This window comes from Microtus ochrogaster, chromosome 1, assembly GCF_000317375.1.
Source record: "Microtus ochrogaster isolate Prairie Vole_2 chromosome 1, MicOch1.0, whole genome shotgun sequence".
Lineage (NCBI taxonomy): Eukaryota > Metazoa > Chordata > Mammalia > Rodentia > Cricetidae > Microtus > Microtus ochrogaster.
The window spans coordinates 60,239,156-60,259,795 of NC_022009.1; the positions used below are offsets into that span (position 1 = coordinate 60,239,156).

A 20,640-nucleotide genomic window follows, 5' to 3' on the forward strand; every position below is an offset into this window, starting at 1 on the left:
CATACACACACATACACACATACACACACATACACACATACACACACGCATGCACACGCATACACACACATACACACACATACACACACATACACACACATACACACATACACACACATACACCCACACACACATACCTACACACACATACACACACATACACACACATACACACACATACACACACACATACACACACATACAGACACATACACACACATACAGACACATACACACACATACACACATACACACACATACACACACATACACACGCATGCACATGCATACACACATACACACATGCACACGCATGCACACACGCATGCACACACATGCACACATACACACACGCGTGCACACACATACACATACACACACGTGCACACACATACACACATACACACATACACACATACACATGCATACACACACGTGCACACGCATACACACACACATACACACACATACACACATACACACACGCGTGCACACACATACACACACGCGTGTGCACGCATACACAGATATTTTTAAAGCTCTTTTTTTTTTTTTTTTTTTGGTTTTTCGAGACAGGGTTTCTCCGTAGCTTTTGGTTCCTGTCCTGGAACTAGCTCTTGTAAACCAGGCTGGCCTTGAACTCACAGAGATCTGCCTGCCTCTGCCTCCCTAGTACTGGGATTAAAGGCGTGGGCCACCACCGCCCGGCTTTAAAACTCTTTAAACCTCAGTCCAATTGATACCACATAAAGAACAGAAATAAACTTGGAGAGTGTTTCTCTGTAGGACATAAGCAATATCGATCCTGTTTCAAGAGTAAGCAGCACTAGAATATACCCATAATGTGGGATCTCTTTTCTTTCTTTCTTCTGTGTATAGCTGACTTTTTTATATGTAAAATTTATGTTTTCTTTTGTTAGCATTAATGAATATCAATTAAATCATGTGCTTTTACCATATCAACTTATGGTAGTACAGTCTGTTAGGCTATTTATGGAACACTTAGATCTTTTAGAGTTCCCAGTAATCTTCCATGTTTGCTGATCTGCTTTTAATTTATCCAAGTCCTCTTCTACCAGACTTTGCACACACCACACACACACACACACACACACACACACCACACACACCACACACACACACACACACACACAGCCGGCAGAGACACCCTCTATATAATGTGTATTTGATATGCTTGATGTTCCTCTTTGACACGTAGAGAGGTTAGCATAAGAAGCGGGTAAATTCCAGGAAGCATTAAAGGGTCTACCCATATACTGATGCGTGAGAACAACACGTTGCATGCTTGATAAATATTTCACCTCTCTCATAAAGAAAGCTTTCTATCAAGTTCGATTGTTCCTTTTTTAATTATTACCTTAAAGTATTGGAGTTGTTTCTCGGCACTCATCGCTTCCTTCTCTTGTCTCAGACAGGAATTGAAGATGAGAAGCTCCGTATCTCTTAGCCACCTCTTCAGTTCTTTGATCCTGACCTCCAGCTGCTTTACCAGGCTTCCACTCTCTGGAGACAGCAGGTCACGTGGGCCTGATGCACTCTGTCCTGACACCGGGTCCTGGATCTTCTCTCTTAGGGTTTTCTAATGCATCAGATTAAAAGTAAGAAGAAAAACAAACCCAAATAAAAATAGGTTAGCTGACAAGTCCAAAATACATCGCGGGAGATAACACAAGACCATGCATAGTGACCCCTTACACCTCATGACTGACATTCGGCTCTGATGCGCTTGCTGGTGCCTTTGGGGCTTGCTTATTATTCCCACTATCAACAGATGCACAAGGAACCTTCATTCTTTAGACTTGCCTTTCCCGGGAAAGGGATTCAGTCCAAGTCACCACAATCGTGGACAAAAATTCATCTGAATTCTCATGGCCAAAGTTCTACAGTGAAAAGTGGTCTTACATAAAGTGTTCAAGAGATAGAAGCCTGAATCAGAATACAGAGAATTAAGTTCCTTTCTTTTTCTTCTGTGAGGTATAATTCCCCAAATAGTATGAAAGATCACTCATAAGGAGGTATTCTGTGGTTCAGCTGTTGCCAATTTCTCATGACTTGGGGTGCTTCAGCCCCATGGTTCTTCCTGTTTTGCTTTTTTGGATGCAGATAATTTAATAGCTATGTGAAAACCATGCTCAATTGGCTGTGCCACCAATGAGCTGGCGAAGACTAAGCACTGTGGCATAGAGGTGCCTTGCAAGCTGGTTTTCTTTTCTTTCTCTTTGGTAGAAACACTCTTTACATAATCAATAGGATTTAATCTATAATGATAAATTAAACCTAGAAAAATACGCTTTAAAACACAAATAAAATTAAGTCAACAAATATTCATCTGCTCCACTGTGTTCTGGAAATAGTACCTTTAGGAGCTCACGACAGAAGAATCGCCTTTTGTGGCAACACCCTTGCATTTTCATGGTGCAAATATTGATAATTTGAAGGCCCTCGGTGGAATCCAGATTTAGCTATTGTTTTTATGCCGTAACAAAAGTAACAGCAGGAGGTGAAATCAATGCCCTTGGAGGCTAGGGTCACAAAAAGGAATTTATTGCCACTTTTTTGTTCTGGAACAGTTTGCAATCATAAATTCTTTATAAACAGAATACTTCAGAGAATGGTCCGTCTTCATAAATATACGACAGAGGACATCAATTTCATTTAATTCACAATTTGTGTCAGCGCAGCAGCTGCCAATGCCTGCCTTGATAGGGTTGTTTAATATGCAATTGAGACAGCGTAATATGCAGCACAGGGGACAAAATTTCACAGATTAAACTGTACGCACCACTGACATTTCATTCTAATGTATTTTCATTCCACACTGTTCACCTTAGATGAAAGAAATATTAAAAACCATATCCCTCTATTTTACTATTGTTAGAAGTTCAAATCCTTGTCTTTAATTTTTTTCATGCCAATTAAAATGTAATCATGCCAATTAAAGCGGGGTGCCTACTGGTGTCAGTGTGGCTCCGGCTTTATCAAACCCATCTCTCCAGCCTACTCTCCCCAAAATTACTGCAAAACTGTATGGTGTTTGAGTGATATATTGTCAAAACGGTAACTGCCTGAGTGACAGCTGACTCACGGAGACTAATTAAATACTCTGTCTTCAATGCAAGGACAATTTCAAAATTTTGGGTGAGGACTTGATATTCACGACACACTTGAAACAGTTTTCTAAGGAAGCACTGTTATCTATCAAATTAGGAACGATACATTTAAATGCAGTGCCGAGTGCCTATCACTTTATCTCTGAAGCCAATAAAGTTGCTATTCTTCTCTATTTTGTAAACAACCTTTGAAAAATATCATAGAGTAATCACATTTCTCCTGAGAGCAATGAGTGCTGTAGCATTTTGTGGGTGCTGATTTAAACCTCCATATTTTAAAGCAAATAACATTAATTATCATTAAAAGACAAGGTCATAATAAGCAAGAGCAAGAATTTTTAACATTTGTGAGTTACTTTGAACAACTGTAGAGTGTAGAGAATTTAGATGAGAAACTAAGGCTTAAATGTGCAGATTTTTAATCACTTAGATTAAGCATGGCATAAACGGCACACTGGCATGTCTCCAAGTCATCACGGCACATGGAGAGCTCCTAATTCAAAATATTTCTAGAGTATTATTTCTTTAAAAAAATTAAAGAGGCAGAAAAATAGAGGGCTTGAAAAACTATGCTCTGTAACTGACACCACCCAAAGTAGCTATTATAACTCATCACTTAGGTAATTGGCAAATTTCGGTTACCCTTGATTTGAAGAGAAGGCAATTTAGGAGAGAAGCTGATGAGCAACTATAGGCTAACTTCTCTCTCCGCTGTGACCCAACCATAGGACGGGGCGGCCTCTGGGTGACAGAATGTCTATATTGCCTTTTTGCCAGATTCTTGTATTTCTTTGACTGGGAACTACATGAAACTTTACTATTATTATTATTATTATTATTATTATATTATTATTATTATTATTATTATTATTATTATTATTATAGTGCCCTGAAAATTGAGGCACTAAAAGGAGACTGATTTAATTCTGCAATTGAGATTTAGGTTAAATTTGCACATTTGATTTGGTAGCTTTCGTCTGACCCGAAAGCGACAGTGACAACGCCCCTATTCACTTTAAGGCTACACCAAACCGTTAAACAGCGAATGTCTCTACCATGTACTTTCAGGACAAATTCTGTTAGCATTCATCCGAGCATGACAGCCAGTGTACATCAGATATACTGTATTAGAGTTGACTTGCCGCATACCCACAATACACGGCATATTTTACTTACTTTCTTATGTATTAAAGAACCAAAATTATTAAAAATCTGAGAGGAGACAGACTCAGAATAAAATAAAAAAAAAACATAAGAGGAAAAGCAATGTTTTCCACGTAATAACATGAGTAGCGTGTTTGAAATGTAAGGAGTGAATTGAAAGAGAGAGGTATTTGTGCCTCAAATTAGAAATCAGACAGATAGAGTACTTCACCACACAAAAAAATGTACACATAACCTACAAACAGTAATAAAAATGCAAATACCCCAAGCAGCTCCCATTTTTCATTAATTGAATCCACTTTTTCCAGGAGATCATTTGGTAGAGAGACGCCGCCTTTCCTCAAGGCGTCCACCTTGCTCAGCAGCTCTGTCTTTTTCGGGTGCCGGATAGACATTTCCACGCTGTACCGCTGAAACGACAAGATGGGGAAAACCATTAGGGGACGGAGGTGCTCTTAGGGAAGCCTTTGAGCAGAAGTTACCTCGCTTTAGGGGGATATAAGACTTTGTTTTCAAGAAGATTTACTGGGAGGCTGAACCCTCCTCACCTTGGGTGAGGCAGTAATGCGGCTGAAGACACTCCAAACATTGCCACACAGGCCCCACGGACACTTCTTGCTGTGTTGTTGGCTTCCAAAATTTTTGTCGTTGTAAACTAAGTTTTCCCACACATTTTGGGAGGGTTTGCCAGAGCTACCCCTCACACTGGACTCTCAGCAGGGCTCTCTTGGAGAAGCTCAAAGTGTTGTTTTTCTTCACGAAACACGTGTATCAATCACTTGACTGGGGCGTGACCCTTTCTTCTCCAAGGAGAGGTGCTCTTCAAATGAAGGTAATTGACAGAGGGAAATGTGTGTGCCACAAACAATGCATATCTTTGGCTGTGAGTTATGAAAGGTAAGAAATGGTGCTCCTTCTCTGATACATTTAGACTTTGTGTACAAAAATAAATAAATAAAATGATCTTTGAAAGAAAAACATTATCTTTAAAGATTATGTGGTTTATTTCCTTTAAGGTCCCCAAAGTCTCAATTAATATTTTGCTTTTCTGTTATTTAACAGCTCTGTGAGAGCTTAAGAGAAAAGGCCCACATAAAGAGGGAGCAGGCACGCTAGATCCTTGGGACAGCTATGGATCTACAATTGCTTATTGATTACCATCAACAGCCCTGAGCTTCTCAGCTGATTCCTGAGCCTTCCTGGTCCCACCAATTCGCACTATATTCTAACTGCCAAGTGAGTCTCTTAAGAGATGTTCCCTGGAGACAATGGCGAAAGAGTTTCATGGTGGTGTTCTTCAAATACCTGTATTTGGAAAAGTTCATGGTCAGAACACCTTATAAATAGCTGTAGATAGCTGTCATGTGTATGTGTATGTCATGTGTATGTGTATGTTCATGGTCAGAACACCTTATGAATAGCTGTAGATAGCTGTCATGTGTATGTGTATGTGTATGTCATGTGTATGTGTATGTTCATGGTCAGAACACCTTATGAATAGCTGTAGATAGCTGTCATGTATGCGTATGTCATGTGTATGTGTATGTTCATGGTCAGAACACCTTATGAATAGCTGTAGATAGCTGTCATGTGTGTGTGGAGAGGTGTGCATCAAAATATACTTGAGTGCAACAATTAGGTTGTGGGGAGAATATTAAATGTATTTTACAATTTAATGCCTATTTCCAAAAAATGCCTTTCTTTGAAGCAACGATATCAGGTGGGCGAGCCCCATGGTAGCCTTGCTCCTTTCCCCTCCGTGAGCATGGCTGGCCCAGCAGAAGATCTAACAAGGACAATGTCTGTGTGGGCCAGGCATTGTCAGTCTTCAGGGTTCACAACACTTCCAAGTACTTGAATGGCTTTTAGTGCCCTCGAAAACACCTTGTGTACTAGGTAGAGGCAGGTAGCCTTACATTATAATAAAATAAACAAAATACACATGAACAGATTTCACAAATTCCAGGCTACTGAATGGTAAAATTAATATCCAGCAAAAACTAAAGCCATACAAAATGTTATCAACAAATGAATAAATTTCTAGGGGTGGTAATTTGAATGTAATTGACCCCCCCATAATCTCATAGGGAGCAGCACTATTAGGAGATGTGGCTTTGTTGGAGTGGGTATGGCCTTGTTTGAGAAAATGTGTCATTGTGGGAGCAGGTATTGAGGTTTCCTATGCTCAGGGTACTGCCCAGTGTCTCAGTCAACTTCCTGTTGCCTGCCTCAGCTAGTTTTTCAGTATCATATCTACATACACGAACGACACCATGCTCCTGGCCATGACGATAATGAACTGAATCTATGAAGCTGTAAGTGAGCCATTCCAATTAAATGTTTTTCTTTATAAAAAAAAAAAGAAAAGAAAAGAAAGAAAACACCTTGTGTAAAACTCTACTAAACTAGGACTGGAGTTAGTTTGAATGAAAAGATGTGATCACCATTTCCTGTGCCAGATCTTCAGCATTCGTGCGCATATGTTTGAACCTTCCCTTTGCACTAAACACGCACATCATTTGTATTTTGTAAACTTCTCCAAATGTTAGGCGTTCGTGGATCAAAGAACAAAATGTTTTCGGTGAGGTGATTTAAAGCATTTTATACTATTAATGGATGTTGATCAGGCTGTCAGAGTACCCGAAATTACATGAATATGCATATTGGGGAAAATCAAGGGTTGCTGGAAAAGGCTTTCCGAATCTGGACTGCAAAACCTGGGGAATTCTGATTGCATTTCTAACTGTGGACAATTACTGGGATCGTGTCACGCCCTTACAGAGAACACACTGTCCACTAGGGTCTTCTCAACTCAACACTCAACAAGTATTCCAGAAACCTCCGTGGTATGTTATTTGTCAGAGTGATGACTGGTGGAGAGACTGTATGCAATCAGATTCCCATGTAAGATTTACATAACTAATTAGGTAAGACTGACAGAATGTGGTGGGGGGGTGCTTATTTCAGCCAGGCAGAGGACTATTATTCAAATCTTCCCTTATGTCATGTGTATTCATCAACAGAGTCTTCCAGTGACGCCTTCTGGGAGTGGCCTCTACTGTTGATTGACTTTTCTTGTGGCAAATTCACCCTCCGTCTTTTCCAGCTTTGAATATCTCTTCCAACACAAGTTAGTAAGAACTGGGGGCAGTTTAGATCATCTCATGGAAATTAAAACCTTGCGATAATGAAAATACAAAGAAAGTAATGAGTATGATTTTAGACATAAGGAAATCATTTTTTCCTACGAAATGTGGTATGAGTAGTTATGGCAAAAGCTACTGCGATGGTTATGAGATTTAAAAATCCTTGTTATTATGCATGCTCTCCTTGTCACTGGATAGTCTACTGCATAAACAGCCGATGGAAAAGTGATCAATAGGCAATGCCTTCAAACCAGAAAAGCTAAGAGAACCCAGCTAATTGTTAGATATATTGACCTGGGAAGGAATGGAGAGCGCTGGAATGTCCTGGAATTTAAGGTGAAGGTATTTGGGTTCTGAGATGCTGGGGAGGTTGACTCTACTGTGGTTGAAGGCCTCGAGGCTGTGTACATAACGGCGATAGGAGCGTTGTGTTTTTGTTTCCTCCTCGATCCATTTGCTCTTCTCTCGCTAGCATCTTTTCAGAAGCATTAGATGGGGAGAACCAACCATCAGCTCTATCTACTCTTGCTCCCCTATCAAGTGGGCTACTCTATCCTGTGGTGAAACGATAATTTAATCTTCATATTCATTTCGCCCACAGCAGTAAAAGAGCAGAAGCTGCCCCATTATGTCCCATAGTCTGGGGGATGCTATCATACAGACCAGTTTTCAATAGCCAAAAATGAGATTAGGAACATTCAAGTCAGCTGGCTTTTCTTGAGTGCTGAAGTAAATAAGCAGCCAGTATTTGACTTCCCACAGCACCTGCTGTGGGCCTCACTGTCTAGTCAAAAATAAAATATACTCCATTCAAAGGGCATATTTACATTATTAAGTGTATTTGCTTGGCCAATTCAATTTGGGCTAATGAATCCTCTTAATAGATTTGTGAATGATCTACATTAAAGACACAGGCTACTAGTGCCCTGGAAGCTATTTCTTCAGGTATAAAAGAAAAGTTAAAGAAAATACACAGTTACTACTAGTCCATTGTCTTAACTAAGAACTAGAACTGAAATTCTGATTTACAGTTTATATTTTAAAAGCACAAATGCTGAAGCTAAATTATAAAACAAAGCCAGTAAAACCAGGGATTTATGAAATAAATACATCTAGTAACAAATACAGACTTGATTGAGATAACTTTTTTTGACGCTCATGCCAGGCTTCCCCCCATCCCCCAAGATCTTTACCCCTTTTCCTTTCTTCTTTTTTTTCTTTTCTTTTCTTTTTTCATTTTCCTTTTCTTTTCTCTCTCTCTCTCTTTTTTCTTTTCTTTTCTTTTTTTTTTTTTGTTAAAAATCACACCGAAAATTCTGCCCAAATGGAGAGTGGAACAATGCCTTGAAACAGTGTTAATTGTCACCATGGAAACCAGAAGAATAAGCCATTTTGAACTGGTATAGAAGGCACACATTGAGAAACTCGAGCATTTTTCTGCCTCCCTCAATGTTAAAGAACAAGATGCCTTGTCACGGCGAGGTCAGAGAAAGAAAGCATCCTGAAAGGGAGTAGATATTCAATGTCTAGTAAATAAAAAATAATAATAAAAATAAGCCAGATACAGCTAATGCTGTAAAAGACTCTACCCGGCGAATCTTTTTGAAAGAGAAAGATCGCCAAAAGATGTTTCAGACTGGGGGGGTGGGGGGAGGTGGGTAAATGGCTTCCACCTAGCAAAACTTCTGGGCTACTTTATGTGAACCTTGCCCCCAAAGCTCCCTGGGAATTCTGCTGTTGTAATAAAACTTCAGAAGAGGGGAGAAAAAAGGCAGCATGATGGAATTCAAAATAATGCCCTAAAAGCACACAGAGAGATTAAGACATTCTTTGTAAGACTTTTGTGTGGTGCTTCTGGTGCTCACGCTGAAAAGGGACCAGACATTGCTAAACCAAGAGTGAAGCTTTGGCCACAAGAAACACAAGAATTAAAGCAAACAATTTTCTGATTAAAGAATATGGCTGTCCAATTCTGAGTCCTTGGGGTCCGAGTGCCATGCAGTGTGTCGTTCTTAACTGGGCATCAGCTAACTTTACGTTACGAAGAGTTAAGACAGGGACAATTATCTAGTTATAAAAACAACACATTTGAATCTTTACCCATACAAATTAATATCTCAAATACCTATAGATTTGTCGTGATTATCTCCCCTGCCCTACAACAGGCAGAAAAGGAAAACACAAGAAAATGGCAAAATATATCTTAGTTTATCAATAAGAAAGTGTATGCAAGGAGCAAGGAACACACCCAACCCAAACAACTACAAAATAATGTGTAAAAAGAGGTATTTTGCACGCAAATGTAAGGACATGTCTGTGGCTCTCATACTGGATTCTCTAGCTAGTGTTTGCCCTCCTCATTGGAGACTTCACTGTGGTCCCTCAGCTAGTCCATGCCTAATGCTATTCACTGTGAACAAAGAATCTTTCTTAGGAAAGACCAGGTCCACAGCTCAGCTGTATTGGTAGAGGCCAATGCTGCTTCTGCAGCGGCTCTTGGGCTGCCCTCTTTTAGACCGCCAGCATCCAGCGTCTCACAAAGTCTGTGATGCTTCACAAGGGGCCAGCACCACCAACACTTAGAGAGGATGTTCAAGATTCAAGAAGAGAGTCCAGGCGCAGGATGAGTGGCAGTGGCTACTTCTTGCAAACTGTTTGTATCTTACCGTTGGAATTTATGGCGAATAATTGCACAAAGAAATTATAAAGACTCCTACAATTGTCCTTGTAAATTAATAATAGGTTTTCTTGATTGGGATAAATTTGCTGCTGAGCCTTTGGAAAAATTAAAAAGTGCAATGTCATTTAAAATTGCCAGAACTCGCACAGCAAATTACATCTGAGGTTAAGAACTGAGCCTCCCCCCATCTTCTAGCTTATTCCATTTGCATGATCTGGAAATCACATTACATTGGCCATGTATTGTTAATTGAACATAGATTGCATTATCTTTAATATAAATCAAACTACAAATATTAAAATGAATTGCAAATTCCCTAATAGAAGATCATAAAACAATCTTTTTAAAAGTATCTCCCATTAATAATTTAATTCCAATTATATCACTCAGGAAACTTAAGTGGGAGACCAGGCAACTTACTTCTCCAATCATTTTTTCTTTTACATAAGGAATATCTATGTGTTTTAAAACAAATATAGTCAGGACAGAATTTATTGTTACTGAGTAAAGATAGAAGCACCAATAAATGGAATCTTATGGAAAATTCTGAATAAGAATATCAGGTCTCCCAACTTCCCCTCTCTCTAACCCAAATCAAGGGTGAAAAAAAAAATACCTATAGGAAAGAACTCACTGAGCCTAAGAAATATTGTGATCACACCTTCTGAAATTATAAAAACTGATAATTGTTATTCTATTTATTTTTCAAGTGGGTTTTCTGTCCCCTTTGATATTTCTACAAATATGGTATCTTTCTGGAGCCTTTGCCTGGCCTTTAATGAGTTAGTTATATTAAATATTTAACACTGTTTAGGGCATATCCACTACTACCAAAAACAGTTATATTAAATATTTAACACTGTTTAGGGCATATCCACTACCACCAAAAACAGTTATATTAAATATTTAACACTGTTTAGGGCATATCCACTACCACCAAAAACGGTTATATTCCCAGCAGTCCTACTGTCCAGGCAGAGAAGTTGATTGATCCTCCGAGCCTGAATTGAGTCGAATGAAAAGAAGCGGTTGGAAAATAGCTGCAATCATTTAATGCAGATGACCTCTGACAGCCTCGCAGCGCTTCTATCCGAACAGAAATTTGCATGGGGTCTCTCTGCAGAGGAACAATGTAACCTAAATGGTAGACAATCTTTATTCTAATGAAGTGGGTGTCAAGGTCAATGTAAAACCGCAATGATAAATGGCGCACCACTAGGCAGGAGAAGTTGCACGGCACTGTGGTGCTTTCACATTAATTGAAGGCTGAAACGCACTGCGTGAAAAGCACAAGCCCCTCTTTTCACCACGGATGTTGCTAGCGCGCCAGCGCGGAGAGATGGTTTCTGCAACACGTTTGCCTGTTGATGTGGAGCCACGGCAGAAATAAAGGCACTCGGGCAGGAGGGGACATTTTCGGGAGTTAGTGCTTTCCTAGAATAAAATTATAAAAATGAAAGAAAATGTCCCCCAAACGGCCTGGTGACACCTAATAGAATTCCTTTGATCCCTTTCCTCCTTTCTTTTCTTATTTAGACGTGTCTTTAATTAGTTTCAACCAGGCAACCTTTCATAGGACCTTCACTGGGTACTTTTCCCGCTGAGCAGCAGTTAAATATGGCTCCCCCCTCCTCTGGGTCAGTGTTCAGCTTCATCTACAGCTAAAAACCTTCAGGTGGTGTTTGTCTGTCCTAAGTGAAAAATGTAATAAAATGCCTATACAGTTATTAAAAACCAAAACCAAACAAACTCCATTCTGCCGTGGGAATGGGAAAGTACAGAACCTGCCCCTGTCCGCTTGTCACTGCCAGGAAGGCTGCCTCAGTCAGCACGCCATTTCCTCAGCTGATTTAGCAATTTTGTGGTCAATATTTTTAAACTCCTACAAATATGGACAGTACGCTGATTTTCTAAATTTGTAGTCTACTTCAGGGGTAGAGGAGACACTGTTTGCTGAAACACTTATTATCAGACAAGCAGTTTAAGTTCGTCAATTAAACAGGAATGGGAGGCGTACCCTAGCTTTCACAATTTGCTAAAATAATGACCAGCCCACAATAGGAACCAATTGAGAGACATCTCTAGGCGCAACTCCTAACAGGTAATTAACTGGATATATTTTTATTTTCTGATCTCAAAGAAATCTGTGATATTCCAACAATAACTTTCCCACCACAAGTAGGTTTTGGTAACACAATTATAGTCTTGCTAGTTAAGAGCTTGACTGTACGTCCGCAGCCTTGGTGACCAGAAAGAGGCTATTAGTACATCTTACTGTACTAAGTGCCACTGCTAGTTTGACAACTCTCATGTACAAGCGAACCGTTTCAAACAGAAACCCTCCGCTCCTGAAATGCTAATTCAAAGGGAGAAAGAGTCTTACTATGAAGGATGGCGAAAAAGAAAGAAAGAAAAAAAGTTACCGATCAAACTGTTTAAAAAACCTGTACAGCTTCATCTGTGTGTGATTTGTCAGGCCTGAAGCTTTGACGTGCCCAAGGGGCAGACCCCAGCGGGGAGTAGGCTGCCGAGCTAAATAGCTGTGAAAGAAGCCTTAATGTAGGATGGAATTCAAACTAACCTTGACATGACCTCCGGAAAAATATGCAAAAACTAAAATGCATGCTCTCTGCAAGATACATCCTAATTTTGTGGTGGAGCTGGTTAGTTTTACAAACATAACTGAGACATTAAAAGAAAAATAGAAAGCTAGGAAAAGGGGGAAACTTTAGAATTCACGGGGGGGGGGGGGTGTAGCATGATGTGTTGCCGTGAAGGCATGTGAACCATTTGGAAAGAACCCAAATAAAAACCCACACTGAACAATATTGTTGTCAGCCTGTCTATTCAGGGAAAAAAATTTTTTTAGGTTGAATATAAATGACACAAAGCCAAGATTACATCATTGCATTACAAAGTCTGTTGTGGCTTTTAGCTAAACAAGACCCGTGGATCTATTGGTTTAGGACAGTAATTCAGTCAGGAGGTTTTAATGTGGTTTTTTTTTTTTTCTTTTTCCCCTCCAGTGCCAATAATAAAAAATAGAGGAATTTAAGGAAGAAATATCAAACATGCTTTCTATTGCATGCTTTTGATCTGGATTTGATAAGCCAAACTCCAGTTTCAGCTGATGCATTTAGTTCTGATTTGACTGTATTTGAATTTTGTCTGCTGGGAGTGCTCAGAAAGGCTTTGGCTCTGATGCCCCTACAGGAGCTGGCCAGCTCACTGTGTCTATGGGAATCTTAATTGTCAGCTTGTGTAGGAGTTCGCTCCTTTCACTTTCTCAATGCAAGTTTGTAGCAACCCCAGCCAGTTCTTCACCACAGTGCCAGCCAGATTTTAAACATGATTGCATTTCTAGCAACAAACACCCGGAATCTAATGACTTCAATCCCTACAGCAAGGCGGTGAATTCATGGATTAGATAGATGTACTTCCACTAGGTTTTCATTGGTGCAAAGTGGGCAGATGGATCCGGGCGCTTAGAAGCACCAAGGTAGGAGGCTTGGCAAAAAGCCTGTGGAATACGGGCTGTGAAGATCACAGTGGCTACTCGTCACCCTCTTGCTCTGTCCAGTCGTCTTCAATATTTTAGCAACATAAACAAGGAAACCGTTAATAAGGACATATTGATCAGTTTGCCAGATCATACTGATCTTATTAACTGATAAAAAAATAAACAATTTAGCTCAGAGATCATACAGTCAAACACCTATGGGTATTATAAGCTAATTAACGGATTCTCAAAGAACAGACAGTACTGATTTATACGTCTGTTGGTCTCTCTAGTATAAATATACCCATTGGGGTAGATCCTGAGTGACCAATAGTTATTAATGTTGGCGAAATTCATGAATTTCTATCTGGCTCTCACAAGCTACCCATGGCTGGCTCTCAGACCCTGCTGCCTGGAAGGGAATGTCAGGAGTAAGGTAAGAGTCCAGCTCCTTCTCTCGTTCATGTTCCAACGGCTCCTAGTATTGTGGTGAAAGAGAGTTGTGTTTCCTACTGAAAGCGAAACAACCCACGAGTATGATTATTACTAGAATCTGATCCCAGCAGCAGAAGACGGGACAGGGTAGCGTGCTCTGTGGTGGATAAGCTAGCATCTGCCCCATCCTAACGCTATGCCAACTACCCCCACATGGAAATGTGGCTTCAATATGGCTTAGGGACCATTAAGTATGTTGTTTTAAGTGAGGCCAGGAGTACATCTGTTTATGTAAAAAAAATCTCATAATTTGTATGTTACATCAAAACTTTTAATATACACACCAAACTATGTCTGGGTCTTGGATCTGAACCCACGGGGGCCACTTCATGCTGTCTGTTTCAGAAGAGAATATTAGACTCTGAAAGGAATAAGGATGCTGGCATGATGAATTACATCTGAGGAGAAATGACAACTGTCGGGCATGACAGAGCTATTAGCCACCCTTCATTCCACCTTAGCCTCACCAAAAGACAGAGACTAAAACTTCATAGGAATGGAAGGGACAAGGCTTTCACTTGCCTTCAGGTTCAATACTAAAAACAAACAAACAACCATTTGGGGCTGGACTGAGAGAAAGACTGCGCCACTGTATTGAATGCCCAAGGGAGACATCTAAAGGAAGTGAGACGATCCGAGCCTCCCCAGTGGAAAGCCTCTGAAAGAGCAATGGGTCATTGCGGGTGGAGTGCAATGAGAGCTCAGGGCAGAAAAGACGGACTTGCTGCAAACGGCATTGAGGACCTTTTACATGGAAAATAATTTGTTGCATCAGATCTATAAAGGTTATACTGGAGGTCCAAGTCTGAAGCCTAGAGAGATATGGCATAGACAGCAGAAGGTGACTTTTGGACCATCAGAAGTCTAGGTTAAGAGCAGAAGTCCAGCTGGCTGAGAAGGTGAGTGCGGTTGAGTGAAGAAGGTTGGCTTACAGACTGAATCTCAGATTCCTCTGTTTTAGAAACTTGAGTTCATCTATATCGGCACTCATGAGATCTGCATAACTATCACATCATTCTGGGCAGAAGAAAAGCCAAGACCCAAACTGCCAACTAAGAAATTGCCCCTTGTTAGAAGAGGATTGAAACTATCAGGCTGCAATGGAAGCAAACCTGAGGGGGCAGTGGGGAAGAAACACAACCACATGGAAAGGAAGTTCTGCAGTCTGAGGAGGGTAAAGAAAGAGCAAATGAATCCAAACTAGTACAGCCATCTTCCGTTCGCCCTGTCGTAAGAAGGAACAACCGATTGAAAGCTTTCAGGTCCTTTAACTTGATAAATAGGTATCAGAGGGATTTTGACTATAACATTTGTATAGCTAACCCGTATTTCAGTGACGAGTTTAATACTGATCACATTTGTACAAATTCACACATGTGAGGACAGACAGACAGACACACAAAGAGAGACTTCAAACTTGAGGCTCTCAAACTTTTCCTTCCTTCTACTTTCTAACAAATGTGTAGCCCAACAGCATGGTGCAAGATATTCCCTTTTGGGGAAGCTTTAGCAACAAAGATAACCTAAGAAGTACTTTTTTTTTCTCCTTATGAAACTAATTTGGCTCTTTTGGCATTATTTTTGAGGTGTACAGCATCTTGGCAACTACTTTGGTTTGAAACTATGTGATTTTTTTTAGAATGTTTAATTCAGCGATACAAAACCACTAATGAAATATGCATGTATGAATTTTATATCATATTAGTTCCCTCTTTCTTAAAATCTGAATAAAAGCCAAACATCTGGATAATGTTTAAAAAGCCTGAACTTCCAATTTCCAGAGAGAGCTGATCTATTTTGACATTGCACACTTAGCCTTAACATTTACAGTGTGCTATTAACATTACTTGCAATTGTAGAAAAAAAATTTCAAAATTTAAACAAACTTGGTGCCTCCAAATGCTAAAAATATATCTATATTTCAACTGACTGCTGCTGTACCAGCCAGGCACATCTATAGTTTAGGCTTCATCAGCATTTCCATTATAAACACTTACACTGAGCAGGCCTGTAATTCTGCTATAAAGATGTGCAGTAATAAGCTTTGACACAGAAATTCTCCTGTTGTTGTACATTAAGACAACAAACAGCAGCTCATCTGACACTTCACCTTGCGACACTATTCACTGACTTAGTGTTTCCTAAAAACTCTAACCTTTGAAAATATTTCATGGTTACCCAAGGAAAACATGACAGCCATCGTCCTCCGGGGGCTTTTTCTTCAAGTCTACACCACCGATAACCAATAATCAATAACCAGCATCTGCTTTTGTAGGTAGTTGAGGACAACTCAAGTTGCGTATTTAGGATGAGAGAGCAGGGAAGCAACTAAAGCTATAACGGTTGCCTTTCTTTGCTGTCAGGGTTTATGTGGTAGAATCTGGTGGGTAAACCAAGTTGTAGAGAGAGGATATCTACACAAGGATCAGTGCAGATCATGTAGGACTGTGGAGTATTTGAGGTTTGGCAGTAGTTAAGTCTTGAGTGGGGTTTAATTTATCATAATTGAAATTTTAACGTGTTTGTTACAGAAAAAGGTAAAATTCTTTTACTACGTCTAAAAGACAGCTATAGTCTGTGAATTTCCTTCTAAATTCTTCTTTTGTTTGACTTAAGAAAATTCAGTAACATTGTAATCAGTTACATAAAAATAAATATTTGAGGTGTGTGTTGGTGAGGGGATAGAAAACAAAGGAAACTATACTCTAAAGTAAGGACCTCTGAAAAAGAAAGCTGGGTTTGTAGTACTGATTCCTGCTCCTCACATCTTCCCATCCTACACTGCACACTAAAAGATATGATATACTCGTATAACCGTTCTTACTGCGTGCTGACATGACATCCCACCAGCTCCTATATGATTCATCAAAACGAAACCTTAATTAGGGAGGTTGTGGCATTGTTGTGGCCATGACCCACATCCTCACTGAAGTGTGCTCGAAGGCAGAGGAAGCCACTCGAGATGTGTAGATTTGCAGCAGATACAGCATAACTGTAGATGCATGGATTGACACAGATTGCCCTGCACCATGGTGACAATAGCCATAAAATCCACAGAATCCTCATCTTCTCAGGTTTAGTGTTCTTGGTATTCCTCAGAGACTAAAGATTCCAGAACAGCGAAGCCACAGATAGAATTTATCACGTGGTGACAGGCTTAGCATGTGACAAATATTTTTCAGAGTCCCTCCCCCCCCAAAAGAATAATGGAAATGCCATCAAACTTGTATGTACTCACATTGTGATTTCTTATGTCAATTTAGAAAATTTTTCATGTCTAACCCCCATCCGTGCAACAGCAGCATGAATTTTACAGAGGTAACCAGCAGGTTCCTGATTCAATTTAAGGACTACTTTGAAGGAAGGAATTCAAACCTGGTACTGCAAACTTGGCCACTAACTCATGGCTACGGAGGTCATACAACCGAGAGGAGAACCAAACATGATTATTTTGCTAAATGGACTTAGTATCATATTGCCTTCAAAATATCGATCCTTCCAACTGTAGACTAGTGAAGCCCTCACCTTCATTGGAATTGTTTCGTGTCATAGTGGATAGCAGCGAATGGATGCTCATTACTAGTTAAAGTGTAGAGACGAAGTAACAACGGATGCTCAGCCTCAAACAGGACTTCTGTATCAACCCTTCTCCCAGGTCTCAGGAATATCATGGAAGAGGGGCGGAAAGATGTTAAGAACCAGAGCACAGAGAGGACTTCTGTAAAATAATGTCTTCTGAACACGACAGGACCATTCACTCATGAGTTTCTAGTAGCCGTGGATGCCAAAAAAGACTTACACATGATCAAGCCAAGAAATATTCTAGCTTGGTTGGTGAAGGGGCCCTGACCCTAACTGAGAATTACTGAAATTTGTTGGGCGGTGGGGTGGGGTTAGCTTTCTTCAGTGGCATGGTCTTTGTCCATATTCCAATAGGTGACCTTATAGTCAAGTACATATTTGCAGCTCTAAATGGATTCAGTGAGCCAAAAAGAAAAAAAAATACAGAAGAGAATATGAAATTGAGAGGGAGAAAAGTGGATTCTGGAAGAAGTTGAAGTGGGGTGTATCTGCTCAAAATACATTGCTTGCCTTCATTAGGAACAAGCATCAAGTTCTCAAAGAATATATACATATAATAAATATTTTTATCAGCATCACATTATGTAGCACTGGCTGGCCTAGAATTTCTCTATGTAGACCAGGCTGGCCTTGAACTCACAGAGATCTGATTCTTTGCCTCCAGAGTGCTGAACTAAAGGCACCACCACACCTAACTTTAAAAAATTATTAGAGATATAAAGAAGTCCTGGAAAGATGGCTCTCAGAGGTTAAGAGCACTTGTTGTTCTTCCAGAGGACCAGAGTTCAATTCCCAGCACCCATGTCAGGCTGCAATATAACTCAGCTTGAGGGAATCCAACACCCTCATCCGTCCTTTGTATGTACCACATATATGTGGCTTACATATAGACACACAGACAGACGCATGCACACACAGAGAGAAATATTTTTAGATAGACAAAAGGATTTTCATTTCTTAAATCTTGTGTTTATGTGTTCATGTGTATGCACAGGTACACATGAATGTGTAGATGCCTATGTGTGTGTGTAAATTGTAAATTTGGAGGTCATAGAAAACTTGGAATGTCATTCCTCCTTAGCGACCACTACTGTTTTCTTTTTCATCTGTTTGATTGTCTTTGCCTACTTCTTGTTGTTGCTGCTGAGAAAGGTTCTCTCATTGGCCTGAAACTTGCCGAGAAGATGAGGCCTTGGGGACGAGCCTGTTTCTGCAGCCTCAGTTTGGGAATTTCAAGGACATGCCACCACTCCTGGCTGGTTTTTTTTTTTAAATATGAGTTTTGTCTAATCAGGTACTTAACCTTGCACAGTAAGTACTTCATGAGCAAATCCTTTTCCTCATCCCGTAACTAAAGTCTTTGTAGATCTATAATAGAATAAGAGTGTTCTTGGTTAGGGCTCAATCCTTGTATGATAAAATATTGCATGCCTTGGGGCCACTTTATTGAAAGTACTTCTGATGCTTCTTCAAATGAGGATAAATGTGGTTTAGGAATTAGATCACAGACTCTGCAACGAATGGACAGGACCATTTATTATTTACCTTTTATCCACTGTAAGTATTGACATTATGGCTTAGTTGTAGGAGGTTGGAAAATATTTACTCATTTGAATTTCTCCCAAAAGAGAGATCAGACAGACTTAAATCTGTCATGGAAGTACGTGTCAGGCAGAGAGTTAGTCCACAAACGAGAAAACCATGGCTGCCTGGTTTGTCTTTGAACTTCCCTCTGTGGGAATTTTACAAGGTAACACATCCAATATAGAGAAACAGCTTCAATTTTCAGATAGAAGTCAAGTTAATCGCTTCCCATGGCCAGTAATGGTTAGTGTCTATGAAATGTGTCCGTGAAGAGGAGCTAAGGCAGCTCTTTAAGCATGTAAGGGCGCCTCTCCTGAGGCACATTTTCTTGGGAGACCATTTATCAGCACGCAGGAGGTCAGTGCTCACTCCAGCGCCCACACTGCTCTCTTTCAAGTTCCTCTGTTGCTCCTACTCCTGCTTATTTTGGAGTGGGGAGGGAGCTGCTTCCCCATGTTTGCCAAAGACCACATTTTAGGGTTTCCAACCTGAAGCTGCTCTGCTTTTCCAGCCTCAGAAAGTTAGGTGATCACTCTAGCGCATCGCTCTGTTACTGCTGTTATTCTCCTGAAGAAAGCCCACGAGAAATGCTAGGGATATTACTCTGTTTTCAGAATAAAAGTCAAGGCCGGGCGGTGGTGGCGCACGCCTTTAATCCCAGCACTCGGGAGGCAGAGGCAGGTGGATTTCTGTGAGTTCGAGACCAGCCTGGTCTACAAGAGCTAGTTCCAGGACAGGCTCCAAAACCACAGAGAAACCCTGTCTCAAAAAAAAAAAAAAAAGTCAAGACCAAGGCACCTGCCTGAGACCTTCAAAGGTAGGGCTGCTGCCCAGAGATAGACCAGGGGAGCAACATTAAGGCTCAGCATGCCAGGCTGGATTACTGCTCTCCAAAAAAAAGTTTCTTTAGATTCAGCCTGAAAGTCTGAATAAAATGGTGGGCCCCAGGAGCTAAATATAAACAATGTCATCAAAGTGATTTTGGAGTAGCCAAAGCACAATGAAGAACCCACCCTGTATCCCTCTCTGGTTATACTCATATCCATGTTCCTCATCTTCCAAAAATCACATATTTCAAATACTGCAAGCTGGAGGCTGAAAGGACAGAGAGAAAAGTTCTCAGTGATAGTCATGCCTGTCATTCCGAAGAATGGCAGCTCACAGCTGAAAGAAGCTCTAGGTACAGTAGACATTACCTGGCACAAGTTAAGACCTCAAAGAGCAAATCTTGGTTATAATAACTGGTAACTGCTCAGAAGCACACACACCCCCTCACAGGCTCTAACAACTGCTACATCAGAGGAATCTGCCATAGGCGCCCATGGAGGATCAGTAGAAATTATATCAAAGAGAAAACTC

At 40.4% G+C, this 20,640-nt stretch overlaps 1 protein-coding gene across 3 annotated transcripts in view; it reads right to left on the bottom strand.

The window, feature by feature from the left end:
- Akap6 (A-kinase anchoring protein 6) overlaps nt 1-20,640 on the bottom strand; it is a 387,996-nt gene that overhangs the window by 69,224 nt on the left and 298,132 nt on the right. For all 3 annotated transcript variants that reach the window (XM_013347205.2, XM_013347218.2, XM_013347211.2), the window contains exons 10-11: nt 4,559-4,705; nt 1,379-1,600 (exon numbers count right to left, since the gene is read on the bottom strand). In XM_013347205.2, the coding sequence (XP_013202659.1) occupies nt 1,379-1,600; nt 4,559-4,705 (369 nt within the window). The remainder of the gene's footprint in view (nt 1-1,378; nt 1,601-4,558; nt 4,706-20,640) is intronic.